The sequence below is a fragment of the Ictidomys tridecemlineatus genome, chromosome 3, assembly GCF_052094955.1.
Source record: "Ictidomys tridecemlineatus isolate mIctTri1 chromosome 3, mIctTri1.hap1, whole genome shotgun sequence".
Classification (NCBI taxonomy): domain Eukaryota; kingdom Metazoa; phylum Chordata; class Mammalia; order Rodentia; family Sciuridae; genus Ictidomys; species Ictidomys tridecemlineatus.
This window is the reverse complement of record NC_135479.1, coordinates 84,715,483-84,732,925: the sequence shown is the minus strand read 5'-3', so window position 1 is coordinate 84,732,925 and position 17,443 is coordinate 84,715,483. Positions and strand designations below refer to the sequence as shown.

General features: G+C 47.1%; 1 protein-coding gene across 7 annotated transcripts in view; it reads left to right on the top strand.

Annotated features, from left to right (window-relative positions):
* Dzip1l (DAZ interacting zinc finger protein 1 like) overlaps positions 1 to 15,064 on the top strand; it is a 33,000-nt gene extending 17,936 nt beyond the window's left edge. For 5 of the 7 annotated variants that reach the window (XM_078043375.1, XM_078043376.1, XM_078043381.1 and 2 more), the window contains 9 exons: positions 397 to 537; positions 970 to 1,000; positions 1,611 to 1,664; positions 4,320 to 4,453; positions 5,665 to 5,854; positions 8,585 to 8,801; positions 9,246 to 9,436; positions 12,214 to 12,353; positions 14,104 to 15,064. In XM_078043375.1, coding sequence (XP_077899501.1) covers positions 397 to 537; positions 970 to 1,000; positions 1,611 to 1,664; positions 4,320 to 4,453; positions 5,665 to 5,854; positions 8,585 to 8,801; positions 9,246 to 9,436; positions 12,214 to 12,353; positions 14,104 to 14,265 — 1,260 coding nt within the window. In that variant the 3' untranslated portion in view covers positions 14,266 to 15,064. The remainder of the gene's footprint in view (positions 1 to 396; positions 538 to 969; positions 1,001 to 1,610; positions 1,665 to 4,319; positions 4,454 to 5,664; positions 5,855 to 8,584; positions 8,802 to 9,245; positions 9,437 to 12,213; positions 12,354 to 14,103) is intronic. The other 2 variants (XM_078043380.1, XM_078043378.1) reach the window with 1 other exon arrangement.
* Positions 15,065 to 17,443: the final 2,379 nt, after the last annotated feature.

Sequence of the window (17,443 nt, the reverse complement as noted above, 5' to 3'; positions counted from 1 at the left end):
GTATATTCTTCTAGAGTTTTTTTATGCAAATATTAATAAATAGATTCACTTTGCTTCTGCTATTACTTTAAAAATTACATATTAACACATTTTCTTCACCTAAATCATGGCATTGAATGATTTTTTTTTAATGGTCTCAATTTACCCTCAATGGATAATCACATCTGTAGGAGGGCCCTTTCTCTTCTGGTCTTAGGGACCTGTGTTCCATTCTTACTCCTTAGGAACACCCCACAAATGTTATTAGAAAGCCACCTGCCCAGCTCTAGAAATCCTCTACCCTGGTTCAAGTGAACCCTTTACCAGTATTTGTCTCCAGAAACAGACTCTGTGGGCACCAGACACTCTGAAGTCTCTGCAGACATTTGACCTACCAGCCATCCTTGTGTCCACCAGCTGCAGGAGGAGAATGAGAGGCTCCAGGCCTCCCTGTCTCAAGACCAGAGGAAGGCAGCCGCCCAGTCTCAGCGCCAGATCAATTCCCTCCGGGCCCAACTACAGGAACAAGCCAGGCTCATTGCCTCCCAGGAGGAGATGGTAGGTCTCTCCTCCTCCCACCAGGCCCTGCTGCCCCTAGGCCTTTTTTTTCTGCAAGGATTGCTTTGGATTCCTCTGCGGTCTTTAGGTTCATTTTTTTTGGCATAAGGGGCACAAAGCTCCTTCCCTCCAGGCTGAAAAAGTGTCCCTTCTCTGAAAAGGGGTCATTCTTACCTCTCCACCTTGGGGAAATGGAGTGGGATGTCATCTGGGTTGTCCCTGTCCCACCTGAGCTCCATTCCCTTTCACATGTGGACTGTAAGAGGTGTGCCAGGAGGCTGGGGCAGTGCATCTGAGTATCTTCCAGTTTCAGTGGGTGGCTTGACAACAGTGGCGGTCCCTTCTTCACCATTCCAGACAAGTCTACTGCTCAGAGCAGGATCCCCACACATTCTTACCAGACTCTAACCTGCTCTGTTCTACCTCTTACAGATCCAGACCTTGTCCCTCAGGAAGGTGGAGAGTAAGTCTTCAGGGAATTGTTTTTACCAGTCTTTGGTTCTTCTTCCCGCAACCTCCATCAATTTATAGGCAGAGGATTGGTGACAGCAGTCCATGGGACGTGTCGTGTTAGGCTTTCCCAGGGAGCTCCTGGGGCAGACGACACTGAACTGAAGGCTTTCCACCCGCTGGCAGGCTTTCTCTTCTCTGTAAGAGTATGGAGGCAAAGGGGAGGGGCGAGGATCTTGGGGGCAGTGATTGGTGGACTAGGGTTCATGAGTAGGTTTTTAAACTCACCTTGCCTGAATTACACTATATCATATTATCTCCACAATTTATTGTAGGGTGGGCATTATCTTTATTTTCTAGATGAGGAAATTTTGGCTTATGGAGGTTCAAGGACTTTCTATCTTGTGCTAGTGAGGGACAGAGCTGGCATGTGAACTCCAATCATTCTGCCTCCACTGTCCGTGGTTGTGACCACTGCTCCATCCTGCCTCTCTCTAATAAAGATGAATTGACTGGAGGACTTGCTCCTTCTGACCAGTAGTCACCTGAGGTGCTTCCCTTTTGTCTAAAGTTGGGATGGGGTACAGGGTACTGGAGCCACTAACTATATCTATTCTTTTCAGGGACCCAAGAGGTACCAAAGGCTATGGACACAGAGGAGGACTCTCCTGAGGAAGGTGGCGCTTCTTCTTTTCTGGGTGTTCAGTGCAGAAAACAGCTTTGCTGCTGTCTTGGTTGTTTAGTTTGTTTCTACTTAGCTGTCTCTGGACATTGAAGCTAGGGGTGGAGGGAATTAAGAATGTGAAATAATGTCTTTAGCACCTGTGTGTGCCAGCTATGTCACATGCATGCATTCACATGCAACCTTCTGGTTCACTGATGGGGAAACCCGGGTTCAGACAAAGTTGGTGGCTTGCTCTATCGACTTAAAAATGGCCTTTTCTGTTTCACTCTGCATTGTGAGTGTGCTGCGTGCGGATGGTTCCCACAGGGCCCGACTATGTGCAGGAATCTGCTTTGCTCCCTGTTTAAAGGACTGAGTACCTGCTGTTTTCACACACCTCATTTACTGACTGATTCTGGTTTTCAGAGCTCTCAACCAGATGTTGTGAGGGGATACATAAGAGAGATGAAAAAAAATAGACATGCTTCCTGACCAAAAGGAGTTTCTAAAGCACAGCAGAGAGAGGAAGCTCCCTGGGGGAACAAGAATGTACTCTTTCAGGGCAACCTACTGACCAAGGCCTGGGCACTCAGTGAGACTGTGATAGGACAATTCCAAAGTTACCCAATAGATGTACCTCCAGGAAGGGTTAGACTTCTGTCACCAGAGTTCATCACAGCTTTTTTTTTTTCTTTTACCAAGGGTTGAACTCAGGGGCACTCAACCACTGAGCCACATCTTCAGCCCTATTTTGTGTTTTATTTAGAGACAGGGTCTCACTGAATTGCTTAGTGCCTTGCTGTTGCTGAGGCTGGCTTTGAACTCCTTATGCTCCTGCCTCAGCCTCCTGAGTCGCTGGGAATACAGGCATTTGCCACTGTGCCTGGCCTTATTTTATTTAAAAAAAAAAAAAATATATATATATATATATATATATATATTTTTTTTAGATAGTAGTCTATGCACTTGGGAAAAACAGTGCGAGAGGAAGCTCTGCTCCAGAGCAGTAGGCAGAAGCCTGACTTGGGAACTTGTTAGAAATGCAAATTTGCAAATTCTCAGGCCCCATCCTAGATAAACTACAGAGATCTTAAGGGCAGGGCCTAGCAGTCTGTGTTTTCATGTGCTCCAGGGCATTCTGATTCCTGCTTGTGTTTGGGGTTCATTGTGAGACCGGTGGCTCTCTACAACTGGCTGCACATTGAGAATCACCAGGACCTGGTCTCCAGCCTGGGAGCCCAGGCCTACTGACTTCTACTCCTAAGTGTCCCCCTGGGCTGGAAGCTGGGGTATTTCTGCTCCAGGGTACTACTGTCCCAGATCTGGGCTCAGTCAGTCCTGCCACAGGTTAGCTTTTGGTCCCCTGCTTTTGGTCCCCTGCTTCTTGAAGCACACCATGTAGGGGATGGGCTGTGGGCACCAGAAGCATTTCAAGCTGCCAGGTGATTCTGATGCACAGCCATGGTTGAGGTGCCTGTCCCAGTGCAAACTTCATTGAGGAGAATCAGCCCTGGAGGGTTGGGTTGGGTTGGGGGGTTGGTGATCATGAGGTGGGGGTTGTTTTCGCGCAGATTGTTGGGCCCCACATGCAGAATTTTTTATTCAGTAGGTTTGGGATAGGAGCTAAGAATCTGCATATCTTACAAGTCACTGGGTGATGGTGTTTGTTAGAATGTTCAGGAAGTTTTAAAAATAAACATCCAGGGTTGGGAACCCACCCTTTGAAATTCTGAAGTAATTAACCTGGGTTGGTTTCAATATGCTGTTGAAGTTGAGATTCATCAGCCCTGACCTTGAGCTCTGTTAGAGGAGATGGATTTCTTCTCTGTCCCCAGCATCCACTCTGGCCTGTTCATACCTTTGTTCTACTTGTGTAGTAAATGTCTGTTGAGTGAATTTCAGGGGTTGGTTCAACTCTAAGCACCGTGCCTTCCAGCTCTAAGTACTGCCCCTTTGTAGCAGTTAGCATGTTTTATTGTAATTGCTTTTTTTGTTACCTTGTGGATCTGTATTTATAAATGTGCAGCCCATGGCTCATCTCCATGAGAATCAGGGCCTGTGAAAATACAGATTTCAGGGCCGTTCCCCTGACTTGTACAATCAGACTCTGGGCAGAGTATAGCCAGGGAATAGGTATTTTTAACCCAGGTGATTCTGATACATGCTGCAGTTGGAGGGAGACCCTGATCTAGACAGCAAACTTGAAGAAAGCAGGGATCTGTCTATCTTGCTCACCAATTTGTCTTCTGAGCCAGAACAGAACTGAACCTGGCATTGGAATGAGGATGGCAGGTGGAGGATTATGGAACTGGCAGAACAAGAGCCCAGAATTTGGGACCAGAATGGAGCTCAGGAACAAGTTACTTTTGGGGTTCAAGTGCAAAGCCCAAACGAGTTAATCTGTGGCAGGATTGACTGAGCCCAGATTTGGGAGGTCCAGACAGAGAGGGAATGAGCATACTGGAGGGTCTGGGACAGTGGTACCCAGGAGCAGAAACATCCCAGCTTCTGGCGCAGGTGGTCACTTTGGAGGAGGAGTCGGTGGCCCTGGGCTCCCAGGCTGGATGCCAGGATTACTGGCAGCATGAGGGCCTGGCAGGTGCATGGGTCTCTGCAAATGGGGGTCTCAGGTGGGCACGCTGACCTTGGTGATTGTTTTGGGCTACAGAGCTAGAAGATTCCCCACTCGAGCAGCAGAAGGTACTGGCAGCTCTGAGGCAAAACCCTTCCTTGCTGAAGCAGTTCCGGCCCATCCTGGAGGACACCCTGCAAGAGAAGATGGAAGACATGGGGATAAAGAGGGTAGGTTCTAGGACCGCCATTTAAAGGGCCACACCTACAACTGAGTCACAAAGTATTCTCAAACTGACAAGTGATCAGTTGTTCTTTTCTTTGTAAACTCATCCATTCATTTGTTCTGACCTGGGCTCCTTTGATATCCGTGAAGGGAAATCCACGCGCCTTCCAATGGCATCTTGTGAATGGCCTTATTTGGCTATTGGTGGCCCCTACACCTTGACCCCTTAGTGTTCTCCACTCATGGGCAACTTCTGGGTTTCCAAATTGTCTGACAGAGGGAATTTAATTGGCTCAGTTTGGCCTATGGATAGGTCCCCTTTGGATAAATGTTCATCTGTGAGTCCATCACCTGTGACAAACATACCATGCCCACTCAGCTTGTGCCTGTTGGTGGGACAGGCACTGAAAGCTGCATTTGCTGCCAGATAGTATTTGAATGCCATTGTGTTTAGCCAGAGCATTTACATTATCATTAATGGCACCAATGAAATCTATTATTAAGTAAAAACATCTTGTTATTAAGATAGCTGAGCATGGTGTTATTGAAAATGCCATTTGTGTTTCAATGAGTGAGATTAGAGAAAAAAATAGGTTTAATTCAGGAAGGATGCTCACTAATTTGGACCTTTTTTTTTTTTTTTAACTACTGCTTAATCTAACCTTGCTCCTATATTCAGACTTAAAATATTTCTAAACTGGGATGAATCCCTGTCTTGGAATCAGAAGTCTCTGAAGATGCTCTTATGGGCTCTGGGTAGATGCCAAAACCCTTGGAAACTTCCAGTAGTTTTATTTTTTGCAGTTTAGTTATTCAAACATCTTTATCTGGGGACAGCATGTCTGAATGGTGGTAGTGTGTGGGGGTATAAAAAAAAGCAAGGGACCAATCATCTTGGGATTCAGTGGATAATGAAAAAGTTTATCCCAAATGAAGCCCCTTATGCTGTGATGTGCATGGAATTGTGACACTACCCTTTGCAGTTTTGCTACTATGCACATTTTGGTGGGGCTCCCAAGCCCTAAATCACCACCCTTTGAGCAACCTGTGAGGCCCCTGCTCTCCCTCCTCTGAACCTCATTTCACTCCCCATCTGCCACCTAAAACATACCAGGCGCCAATCACAGCGACCCCCAGGTCAGCCGCCACAGGCATGAGAATAGGGGAAGAAGAAGGGCAGCTTCTGTCTGCAAAGGTGAATTTCTGTCTCCCCTAGGATGCAAAGGGAATCTCAGTTCAGACCTTCAAACACCTGGAGTCCCTACTGAGAGCCCAGCGGGAGCAGAGGGCCCGGAAGTTTTCTGCATTTCTGAGCCTGAGGGAAAAGCTTGTGAAGGAAACCATCCGCAGAGTGAAAGAGAGACAGACGGAGGCTTCCGTGTTTCATCAGGATGGTCAGCCTCCAGGTATGCTGGGGACAGGGCTTGCTTTGGGACTGTGACCTGGGAGGATCCTGTTCTCACCAAGGCTTGTTGGCACATGAAGAGGGTGTGCAGTTCCTCCCATGGGGCGTTGCCATGAAGGGCTGAGCTGATCCTCAAGGGCTAATAAGTCCAAAAGTCTTGTTCTGGGAAAATAATTAGGAGTTGGGTTGGGGGCCACTTGTCCAGGGGTCACTCCAGCTGGAGGAGATGCAGAGCTGGAGCTTGTGGCCAGTCTGACCTCCTGCTCAGACATGAGGTCTCCCTTGCAGCTGCTTCTGGCCTTGCTCAACTTGCTTTGATCATAGTTTCAATTTTGCTCCAACAGACAGCAGCCCAGTTGGTATCTGGCTCTGCACACCAGGCATGCCAATGTGGGAGACAAGCATTAAGGTAGCAGGGTGGAGCAAGTATCAGTCAAATCAAAACTTCCTCATAGTGCAGCGATTCTCTGCCTTGAGCAGTGGCACAGAACCTGGGCTGGGCTGAGCTGCTTTCAGACAAATCTTCAGGTCTCAAGCTTTGTTCCCTGCTCAAGTCAAAGTTATTGCTTTGCCAATTGTCCCTGTTCCCATGGGTTGACAAGGCGAGACTCTGTGTTTTGGTGGAAGATTAAAATATATGGACAACAACACTCGGGTATCTTCCCTCAAAGATCTTGTGGACTAGGGAAACTTTCCTTCCTTGATTTGATAGGCTTTATTTCTAGAGGATTCCCAGGTCCACTGTGCTGCTGCTGACCTGGAGGCTCTATGGAGAGCTTCTGTGGGCCTAGGTCTATTCATGCAGACGATGCTCAGCTTCCTTCATATCATCTCCTTAGGTGTGGACACATGTGGCCCAGAAGGAGGCTAATTCTGGATCTCATGTCTGGACGGACCCAATCTGAGCTCCCTGGGCAAAGAGATTTTGTAAAGTGTGGTCTGCATATTTCTGGGGACAAGATGGAAGATTTTAGCACTCACAAACCAATCTTTTTAAAATTTAAGCTTTATTTTTCTTCACATGAATTAGAAAAAAAAAGAGTATTTCCAATAGAGCAATCCTGTAAGCTCATGGCAAATTATTACTTGGACAAGTATAAAACGGGTATTTTATGTTTACAAGTGCAGTCATTTTATATAAAAATGTTAAATAACAGCATAGTTGGTATGAGAATGTGATAAAAATTATGTGATGATCGGGGAAACTATCCTATTCAGTGTAAACTGCTGGTCTTGTCAAATCTCTAAGGAAAGGACAGATCTTGCCGTACATAGACATCTCTGGTATTTGTTCTGGTTACTAACATGCTTTTCATGCTTTGGTTTGCTCATTTATACAAATGTCCACTCATTAATTCATCTCCCCCCATCCCCCGTTTTCATTTTAGTACAGTATTTGCTGAGGTTGACTTAGTGCCGGGACTGTCCCCTTACCTGGGAAACTAGCCAGGACTAGGTGATACAATGGAGCCAGGCACAGGGGTGGTGGGACAGTAAAGGGAAGATGAATGGAAACATCCTCAGAGTACCAGCTTCCAAGAGAAAGGAAAGGTATCTTTTCCTCTCTAGGTGCCACCCGCTTTCTCTTGTCCTCTCTCCTTCCCTGGCTCCAGGTCCAGAAAACTGAGGTGTGAGAGGAGGGCACTGGTTCATGGCACTTTGTAATCCTTTTCTTCCAGCTCTGATCCCAAACTCTCCTCCCAGGCCCCCCAGATGCTCTGCCAATGCTCTCTTCCTGTCTCTGATCCGACCATGCCTCTTCTCTTGCTTGGGAGCGGGATTGTGGGATGCAGCAAAACTGGCATCAGGAGCAGACAGACCACCAGGGTTTGCATCTATCACTTTCTTCCATGGAGCTATGGGCAAGTTCCTTAATCTCTCAGAGCCCGTATAAGGCAGAACAATGCTGTCTGAAGATGCTCTGGGCACCAAATGGATGTTGTATGAAGTGCTTTGTTTGGACCTGGTACACAATAATTGTGAGCAGTTGTTGTTTTCCTTCAGCAAGTTTATTTTCACCTTTTCCCTTCTCTTCATCTCACTCTTTCCTAGGTCCACTTCTGAGTAAATGCATTCTCTGAAGGCAGTGTATTTCAAATGTTTTTGACCTTGAGTTACTGCAGTAAGAAACTCTATTCAAACATATAAGTTTTATGGAGAGCACTTGGACTCTCTGTGATGCCCTTTCTGTCCTGTTCATTTTCCATAAACAATTGTTGGGTCCTCCCCCGCCACCTGCCCCACAACAGCGAATCCTGATGCAATTTGGAAAACAGAGGGGTCTATCTAATTGCCAGGCGTATTGTGGCCCCAGGCTGCATGTGGGAGGAGGTTGCATGTGGCTCGATGGCCCATGTAGTCCTGCGGCGACCTCTGGTGGCAGCAGGACCTTCCTGCAAGGTTGCCTATATTCCAGCAGCAAGTAGGGAGGGAACATTGCCAAGACCAAGGTCCAGCTCTAGGATAGCTCAGGGTGCTCAGACCTGCTGACTCCTGTGGGTCTCCTGTGATGACATCCTGCTGTTCTCTTAGTCTGATGAAACTGTGGAACTGTGCTCCCCTCAGAGGAACTCCTGGAGTAGGGTAACTTAAATCTGCTGTGGTTATTAATGCCCACTGCGACCGAGGGCCTTGCCCATCTCCAGGGTGTCGGACCCTCTTTCTATATCCTCTCAGGCTTGAGAACCCAGCACAGGCATACTCTAAAAGTCATTCTTTTCTGTATTTCTAGTCAAAAGCCATCAGAGCCCACGGGATACCGGAAAGGCCCAGCCAAAGACCAGGACCCTGCACATGGTGTTGCCATCCAAGCTGGCAGAGCCACCCACACCAGCCCTTCAGAACCGCAGCAGCCGTGGCCTTGGCCTGGCCCAGGTGTCCACCCCTACTCCACGCCCCAGGCTACACAAACCCTCCAGCATCCCTGCTTCTCCAGGGCCTGGGTTGAGGTGAGCCCTGAGCTCAGGCCTCTTACTGTTGGTGTCCCTGGCCTCAGCCATCCCTGTCCAGGGCTCCCTACAGGTTTCTGCAGAAAATGGGTTGCGGGGGACAGATGTCAGTAGGAGGTGCTTCAGGTGGGGTCCAACCCAAGCTGGGGATCCTTTGCTCCCAGGCAAGACAGGCCTATTCTCCCCAACTCTTCCTCCAACCCCGGTTGCTACACGGGAGGATAGGGTCCTCAGGCCACTAGGGCTGCCTCCTTCTGAGCCCCTTCTAAAGGAGAAGCTGGTGTGATGGGTCCACTCCTGTGCAGCTCCTGGATGTCATCAGAGCCCAAGGGACAGAAGAGGGCTAGCTCTAGGAAGACCAAACCAGCTAGCAAGGTGGTGAACTTTGGATTTTAAATTTTTCTTTCTGATTCATGTACCCTTCATTTCTTCCCCTTCATGCAGCAGCACGCCCCCATTCAGTTCTGAAGAGGAGTTGGAGGGGGACACTGGGCATCACGTGCCTCTCCAGCCTCCACAGACTCCTTCCAGGACAGTGCCCAAGCTGGAGGACTCCTGGGACTGGTCTGACACTGAGACCTCAGAGGAGAATGCCCAGTCCCCTGGCAAGAGCTCAGGTGGCCTGGCTTCCTCGGGTGAGTGGGACTTCGGGTAGCCCTTTTCTAGGACAAATTTCTTGGGATTTCTGACTTGGCATCTCTTTGTTTGTTTAACTTGGAAAGTGAGGTCCTCCTTCCCCTCAGATATTTTTTTTTGGGCGGGGGGAATAGAGAGATCTCAGGAGAAAGCTAGAACATGGGTGAGGTTTATTTGGTAGGTTTATTTGGTACCTTGTGTCGTCACTGAGTTGTTTAACTGTTGGATGTTGGAGGAACTCACTTCTTTTCTCCTCCACATTCTTACAGGTAGAGAATAAACACTTTCACCAGATACATTGAGATCAAAGCCTCATTCTGTTAAGGATGATAGGGTCCAGGAATATCTAAGGCATTAGATAATATCTAAGGCATTCCTGTTAGGGCTAGAGTGAAGAAACAGCCAGTATTTGAGGCCTAAGTGGGGTCCCCTCCAAGCTCCCCAAATCCAGATCCCGACTGTGCCTGTGCCAAGGGTTGAGTTGGTAAAGCAGACCTGAGGGGCAGAATCTTAAACAGCTGTGGGGAATGTTCCATCTGATCTCCAAACCCAGCCACAGGTGCAGGGAGAGGGTCAGACAGAAAGAGTGGCATTGTCACCGCCCAGTGGATTTTGTCGTTCCTCCCTTCTTCTTGGCTTCTTCTGTGGGTAGGAGAGAACAGGTTGGTGTTGGGAGAAACTGAGTGGGCACCTCTTTCATTCTTACCCATCTGGGTGGATGAAGAAGTTCTTCTGTAGAAGCTTGAGGCAGAGAGAAAAGGTTTCCCTCTACATTTATTACTGAGTACTCGCCACGGACCCAGCTCTGTGTAGATCTGTCCACAGGAGACTCTTGTTCACTCCTCACAGCCCTGACAAGGGAAAGATGTCACCCTGACTTACCATGGCCTCAGGCAGCCCTGTCCTGGGCCTCCTACAAGCTTTTGCACAAAAGGGGGAGAAGAGACAGATGTGAACAAGAAGTTCCTCAGGAGGGGTCCAACCCAAGCTCCTAGGCAGAGAGGGGGAGCCTTTGACCACAGAAATGAACAGGAAGTCTTTTCAACGGGCTGCCTCAGTCTCTTCCATCAGCCTGTGGAGCACAGCAGCCCTTCAATCCTACAGGAAAGGTCTTTGCCTTTTATGGCAAAGAGACAGATAGGAATTCAGCTTGTTGGTGAACAGAGCATTATACAGATGTGAATTAAATAGTATGGTAATTAGAATGCTTAACTATTCCTTAAACTTACAGTCTCCTGTCTAACAGGCTATAATGATTAGTTGAGCATTCTTCTTCTCAGAACACCTGTATCCTTTCCATTCTTGCAAGTTTTTCTTATAAAACTGCTAACAGAGGACTGTAGCTTCAATTGCATTTTCTCTCCATAGCTGAGCTGAAGAGTAAAGAATTTTATGTTTGCAGGGTCAGCAAGAAAGTTTTTGGATTTGTGTTGTTATGGTTTAGATATGAGGTATCCTCCCAAAGCTCCTGTGTTAATGCAAAGGTGAAATGATTGGAATTTGAGGGCTGTAACCTAATCCATCCATCGTAGTTTGAACAGACTGAATGAATGGTACCTGTAGGCAGGTATGAGTGAGGCTGGAGAAGGTGGATTACTGGGAACATACACTGTAAGAGTTCATCTTTCTTGTGACACTCCCTTTACCCACTCTTCCTGGCCACCATGAGCATAGCAGCTTTCCTCCACTGTACCCTTTCATCGTGATGTTCTGTGTCATCTTGGGTCCAAATCAATGGAGCTGGCTGACCATGAACTTAATCTCCAAAACCAAGAGCTCAAAATAAGCTTTTCCTCCTTTAAGTTGTGCATGTCGGGAAGTTTGGTCACAGCGATGCACAGCTGACTGACCCATACGCTTAAGTTTGCAATCTGCAAGTCCCTGCCTTTAATGGACTCTGCAGTACTTCAGCATAAGTCAAGCCTGTCAGCCCATGAGAATCCAGTAGAACTGGATCCCTGGAGAAGTCTCGATGTCCTACCATTCAGGGCCATAGGCTGGCAAGGAGGCAGGGATCTTCTGAGGCAGCTCTTGCTCTGTCACTTGCTACCTGCTTGTCCTGGTGCATAGATTTTGGTTCCTTTGTTGTAAAATGAGGTATTTGGACAACATGATTAGTAAGAGGGTAAGGAACACATAGTAGGCTCTTAACACATATTTATTAAATGAGTCAATGAGCCAGGGACTATTGTAGCTCAAAACACTTTCTCAGACCCCAGGCATTTGAGTCCTAGAAGACTGTGTGGAGTTAGGTCCCTGCTTCCTGGTCAGCCTTCCATCTCTACATCACCTTGGTTTCAGGCATCAGGGCCTGATAATGATCTCCATCTCTGTTCAGTTCCTGTTTCCTACATGGAGTTTACAGAAAGCCTTTCTCTTCTTCAGTCCTCCTGTGCTAATTCATAATTAACATTTATTCTTGTCTCTGTGTGAAAGTTTTGAAGAAGAGCCCATCTGCATGTTAGTTCTTGCATCGCACTGATCAGGGGTCCACCTCAGCCCTTCCTGAGAGGGGAGGACGTCTTCCTGAGCCACCATCAGCTGCAATGTCAAGTTAGCACAGTGACACATTCAGAATATTCCAAGCCCCTTGGAACTGGGCATATGCGGGCCTGGGCCTTCTCTCCTTGCCTTTTTTCTTTGTGGTTGCCCTACCTTCTTCTTCCTGACCCTCTCCCCACTTCCTCTATCACGTTGTAGTCTGGATGTGACCCATAAGGGTGAAGCATTCACTCTCCAGCTCTTTCCAGTGACAAACCACTTGTCCCCCTTCCAGGAACGCTGGTCCAGTCGATGGTCAAAAACCTTGAGAAGCAGCTTGAGACTCCTGCAAAGAAGCCTGCTGGAGGGGTCAGTCTGTTCTTGAGGTCCAACACAAGGCCGCAGAGGGCTTCCACGCCAAGAGGGAAGCCTCAGGTAGGATGCAGGATGCTTGGGGTAGCCCTGATATTTGAAGGGCGTGGGTGAGAGTTGGGGGGAGGGTCCCACAAGTATCAGCCTTGACCTTCATAGGACATTGAATGTGACATTGTCTCTCTCTACCCCTACACATGTGGAGAGATGGCCACTTTAGAATTCTTTTTGTGTCCATGTTAACATTAGAATCCTTTTGAGCCAGATGCAATGGCTGGCACATGCTTATAATCCCAGTGACCTGGGAGGCTGAGGTTGGAGGATCACAAGTTCAAGGCCAACCTAGGCAACTTAGTTAGACCCTCTCTCAAAATAAAATATAAAAAAAAGGCTGGGGATGTAGTTCTGTGGTAAAGCACTCATGAGTTCAATTCCTAGTACCACACATGCAAAAAAAAAAAAATCCTTTTGGTTCATTATACAAGCATCCGTTCAATAGGTTTAATTCTTAGTCATCTGCCTCTAAGAGTCTGGGAACTGACCACACATGGCCTCTGTTGTGGCTGCTTTATTCCTGTATCATCTCTTCCATAGTGGGCTCCTCCCAAGCCCTCACTCTATCATAACTCAAGGCTGTATACAGAGCAGAACCCTTCCCTGCAGGGGTGGGCCTAGAGTGGTACCATCAGAGGCGACAATGTAAAATGGCAATATTTAGATAATTTTGTTATTCAAGGCGATGGCTCATCACTAAAGGTCCTGATGGCTTTGCTTCCATCAGGCTGTAGCTGCCATCAGACTTTTAGACTCAGATATGGCACTTCCCCTACCATTACCAGCCCCTCATCACCTTCCACACTCCTATTATTTTCTTAGGTAAGAAAACTTAGACCTTACTTACTCCACGCTCCTTTCTCATCTTCTAAGTCAAAGAGTTGCATTTTGGAATGCTCAGTGCTAATGCCCTGAAGCCAGAAGTAGTGGACAAACATTCTTTGTTTCTTTTTCTTTTCTTTTCTTTTTTTTTTAACAGTGCTGGGGATTGAACCCAGGGCCTCATGCATGCTAGGCAACTGCTGTACCACTGAGCTGAACAACCAGCCTCTTCTTCTTCTTCTTCTTTTTTTTAAATAGCATCCCCCTGCTCATTCTTTTTATTACTTAGTGTATTTGGTTTATCATATCCCTTTTCCCAGGTCATGAAAGAGGACCAACTGTCCAAAACAGATGGAGGCGCTGATCAGAGCGTACTTGCAGCTCAGGGTCCCAGGTGGTTTCTGATTGGTTGGTCTTACATGCCAGGAGAAATACATAGAGTGTCTAATATTGAAGCCCAGGTGATCAGCAGGGGCACCAAGAGGGGAAGGCCTGGCCTGGGCTGTTGCTGTGGTCTGGAGTTGCCTGATTCCTCTGTGAACTCTGAACCCTCATTGGCTGCGGCTGAACCCCTTCCAAACTGAAGGGTCCTGTGCCCCTGAGCTTCCCATGGTGTATTAAGCTCTAGAACTTGCAGAGGTTGAGATTCTGATTTCCAGCTCTGTTCATATGGGGAGTTAAAAATCTGCACAATTTGAATGAAAGTGGGAGAAACACATATATACACAGGTCTTTCCAAGGTTTGGTTAGTAGAGTTCCAGAGGTATTTGAAGTCACTGTGGCCTCTGTGGTCTCTTGAGCAGGTTCTCTTGAGAAGGCAGGAGTAGTGTCTTCCAAATCTGCATTTGTCCCCATTTCCGTCCTGCATGGTGCTTACCTTTCAATTGTCCTCCTGAATTTATCAAAATGCATTTTCTTCTCCCCTTACACCCCACAGCTTTCTGAAGATGAGAGCGACTTAGAGATCTCTTCCTTGGAAGATCTTCCCCAGGACCTGGACCAAAGAGAGAAACCAATGCCCTTGTCCTGCTCAAAGCCACCAGAGAAGTCTGATGCCAGTCCTTGGAGTTCTGGCAGACCCAGGGTTTCTGGCTGGTGATCCTGACCAGAGTCTGGCTGGCAAGAAAACCAGCCTTGTCACCTGGCTGAAGCCAGCTTGGGTCCTACCTCAACAAAAGAGGCTGCTGCTAGGTCTCTTGCCTTTACTAGCTACTAAGAGGTCTTCCCTTCACTGAGAAACAGAATAGGGGACAGATATGATCTTCCCTTCTCTACCTGTGAGGTGCCCTGCCCTAGAGGGCCAGAGGTGTTTTAGGTTTCCCTGAATCCCAGGGCTTGAGAAAGCATTATAACAAGGCCTCCCGGTAGTTTCTTCCCTCTATTTTCATGTCAACTCCAAACTGAAAGGGGTCATCCAGTCACTCTTCCTAAGCCTTTTATAAATCTGCAGGACCACTGTGGAGATGGGTCCTGTATAGGGTCCTTATGCCTGTCAATGATTGACCCAGAGTCACTTATTGAGCACCCTACTATATGCTGGGTTCTCCAGCTGCTCACAGCTGATTTGGGGCACAGCAGAAGTAGGTAGGCAGAATATCTACAGCCAGGACCACCATGGGATGGTTATCTAGTGGCAGAGATTAGGGTGTTATAGGAGCATAGAAGAGGCTACCCAACCCATCCTGGGGTGATCTTTGGAGAACTTCCCAGGATTGTGATATCTGGTAGGACCAGCATATGGGTGGGATGAAAGGAGAACCCTGACAGGGGCTTCATTTCCCCAAAGGACCACAAATTAAATTTTTTGATAACATTCCCAAATCACATTATATACATAGCCACTGTATTTTTTTAGTGTACAAAACATTAGTTTATTATATGCAAAAATTTATATATAACCTGATGTGTATATTTGTTATTTCTTTATTATTTTGGGGGCTTTGCAGGGGTTGGGTTGGTGAAGAGGGAATCAAGCAATCTGTGCCTCCATTGTGTCAAGTGAAGTCTTTTGGGATGCCATTACCAAGGTGGGGTTAGAGGGTCAAAGTTTTATTGAGGAGTCACACCTGGGAAAGGCAAAGGTGTCGGAAGTGGGATTGGATAGGGAAAGGCTGCAGAGGGCAATGCAGAATGAAAAGAGAGGAAGTGACAGAAAGGAACAAGGAGGGCCCCTGACCGCAATGCAGGTCTGACAAGGTCTCCACCAACACCCGGGAAGCTCCAAAGCAAGAACCACTCACTTGGGGAGTCCCCAGTGGGCAGAACCCGCTGGGTCTCATACCTGCACTGGGCTTGTCCATTGGCTGGGGCAGTCCAAGTTTGTGAGACCTCTGCCTGAATGCTGAGGTGAACCCTATTGGCCAGCTTCATTCTTCATAGTTGAACAGCAATTATTTTTCTTAAAGGAAACTCAGTTCCTTTGTGTCTGGCACAGTAAGTCCTATTTTTAATTTTCAGTTAAGGAATTTTTCAAATATATGTATGTATAAGTAGAGGGAATGTCGTCCTGGGCCCACGTCCACATCACCAGGTGTCAGCTATTATCAACTCCACTTGTGGCCAGTCCTATTTCATCCATTACCAGCCCTCACTGGGCTTCTTTTGACCTCTGGGTGATCCTGACATCTGGGCTAGACTTGGAAGCTCTTATAGGAGGAGCCAGAAAGGAGTGGTGAAGGAAAGGCATTGCAGGGGTAGGGGGGGGTTTGGGGGTGTCATGATATGAAGGAAGCTGTTCAGTGAGGCCAGAGCATAGGTTATGTGGAGCCTCATGTGGGCACTGGGGAAACTCCTTGTGTAGCTCATATCACCAAACAGCTGAAAATGGGCGATGGATGGTCCCAGTAACTATGTGGGGAGGAAGAAAGGGCAGCAAGTGGGGAGTGATGGTGAGGTTCAACGATGCTGAGAATTCTGCCAACAAAATCACATTGTCCTATTCACTGGGTTTGGGCAAAAAGATGCTTGTCTCTTCCAAAACATCCAGATTCCACATGGCTCTGGGCACACTTCCATTGCCAGTCTCCTGCATCATGTGTGTTCCCAGGGAGACTGCTGTTTGGCCTCAGGGTTGTCTCTGAGGCAGTGGGAGGTCACACAGGCTGCTTGGAGGTACAACCTGGAAGTGAGCTACCACTCCCAAGACAGTCCACAGTTGTGTGGAATGGGAGCTGGTGAGCCATTGTTCCAGGTTCCCATGTGTCTGGGGGGCATTTTGAACTTGATCTGCAAATTTTCTCAGAGTTCTTGTGGGATTAAGTCCTACTTCACCTAGCCATTGCTGCTTATTAGTGCACTTTTGATGGTGTCTGTCCCTTCTTTTTCATTTTTCTCACTCTGTCACTTCTGCATCTTGTGAACACCTCTGACATAAACAAACCTGTACCCAAGTCATTGTCTCTGGCTCTGCTTTTAAGGGGAACTCAGTGAGTGTGTGTGTGTGTGTGTGTGTGAAGGGGGTGTGATTTGTACCAACACAGATGACTGTTCTTGAATGCTCATTATTATGTTAAATATTTCCCAATGGATTTTCTATCCACTTTGGAGACTTTGCCATTTCTATGCTGTTCATCCCTTTTCATTTTCAAATACATTTTAAAATTCGTTGGCAAGGGAATTAGCCTGTTTTCTTTAGAGAAACAGACCCAACAAGTTCTAAATCTTGGATATAGATGGATATAGATGTAGATATAGGAAAGAGAATTTATTAGGGGATTGTCTCACACAATCATGGAGACTGAGAAGTCCCAGAATAGTCCATCTGAAAGCTGGACACGAAAGGAAGGCAATAGTATGTCTCAGTCCAAGCCTGAGGGCTTGAGAACCAGGGGAGCTGATCCTTTCTAATCCTTTAACTGTCAAAGGCCAAAGACCTGGGGACCTGGGGATTTGATGGTGCATCTCCTAGGATCCAAGTCAGAAAACCTGAAGTTCTGACATCCAAGGGCAGGAGAAGATGGATGTGGGATGGGGGTGGGGGAAGAGAGAGAGAAAACACATTTTACATTGGGTGAGGATGGGTCTTCCTTACTCAGTTTACTGATTCAAATGCTATTTTTCTCTGGAAACAGCCTTACAGTCATACCCCCAAAATAATGCTCTTCCAGGTTCCTGGGTATCCCTTCATCTCATCAAAATAACCACTAAAATTAATCATTACAGAAAGATTTGAAAAGACTGTAGAACATATGTAATAGATTATTTTAAAATGATACAAACAATAAAATGGATGCAGAGAAATTAGAAACTACAGGTAGGCAAAAAGAACACAAATTCAA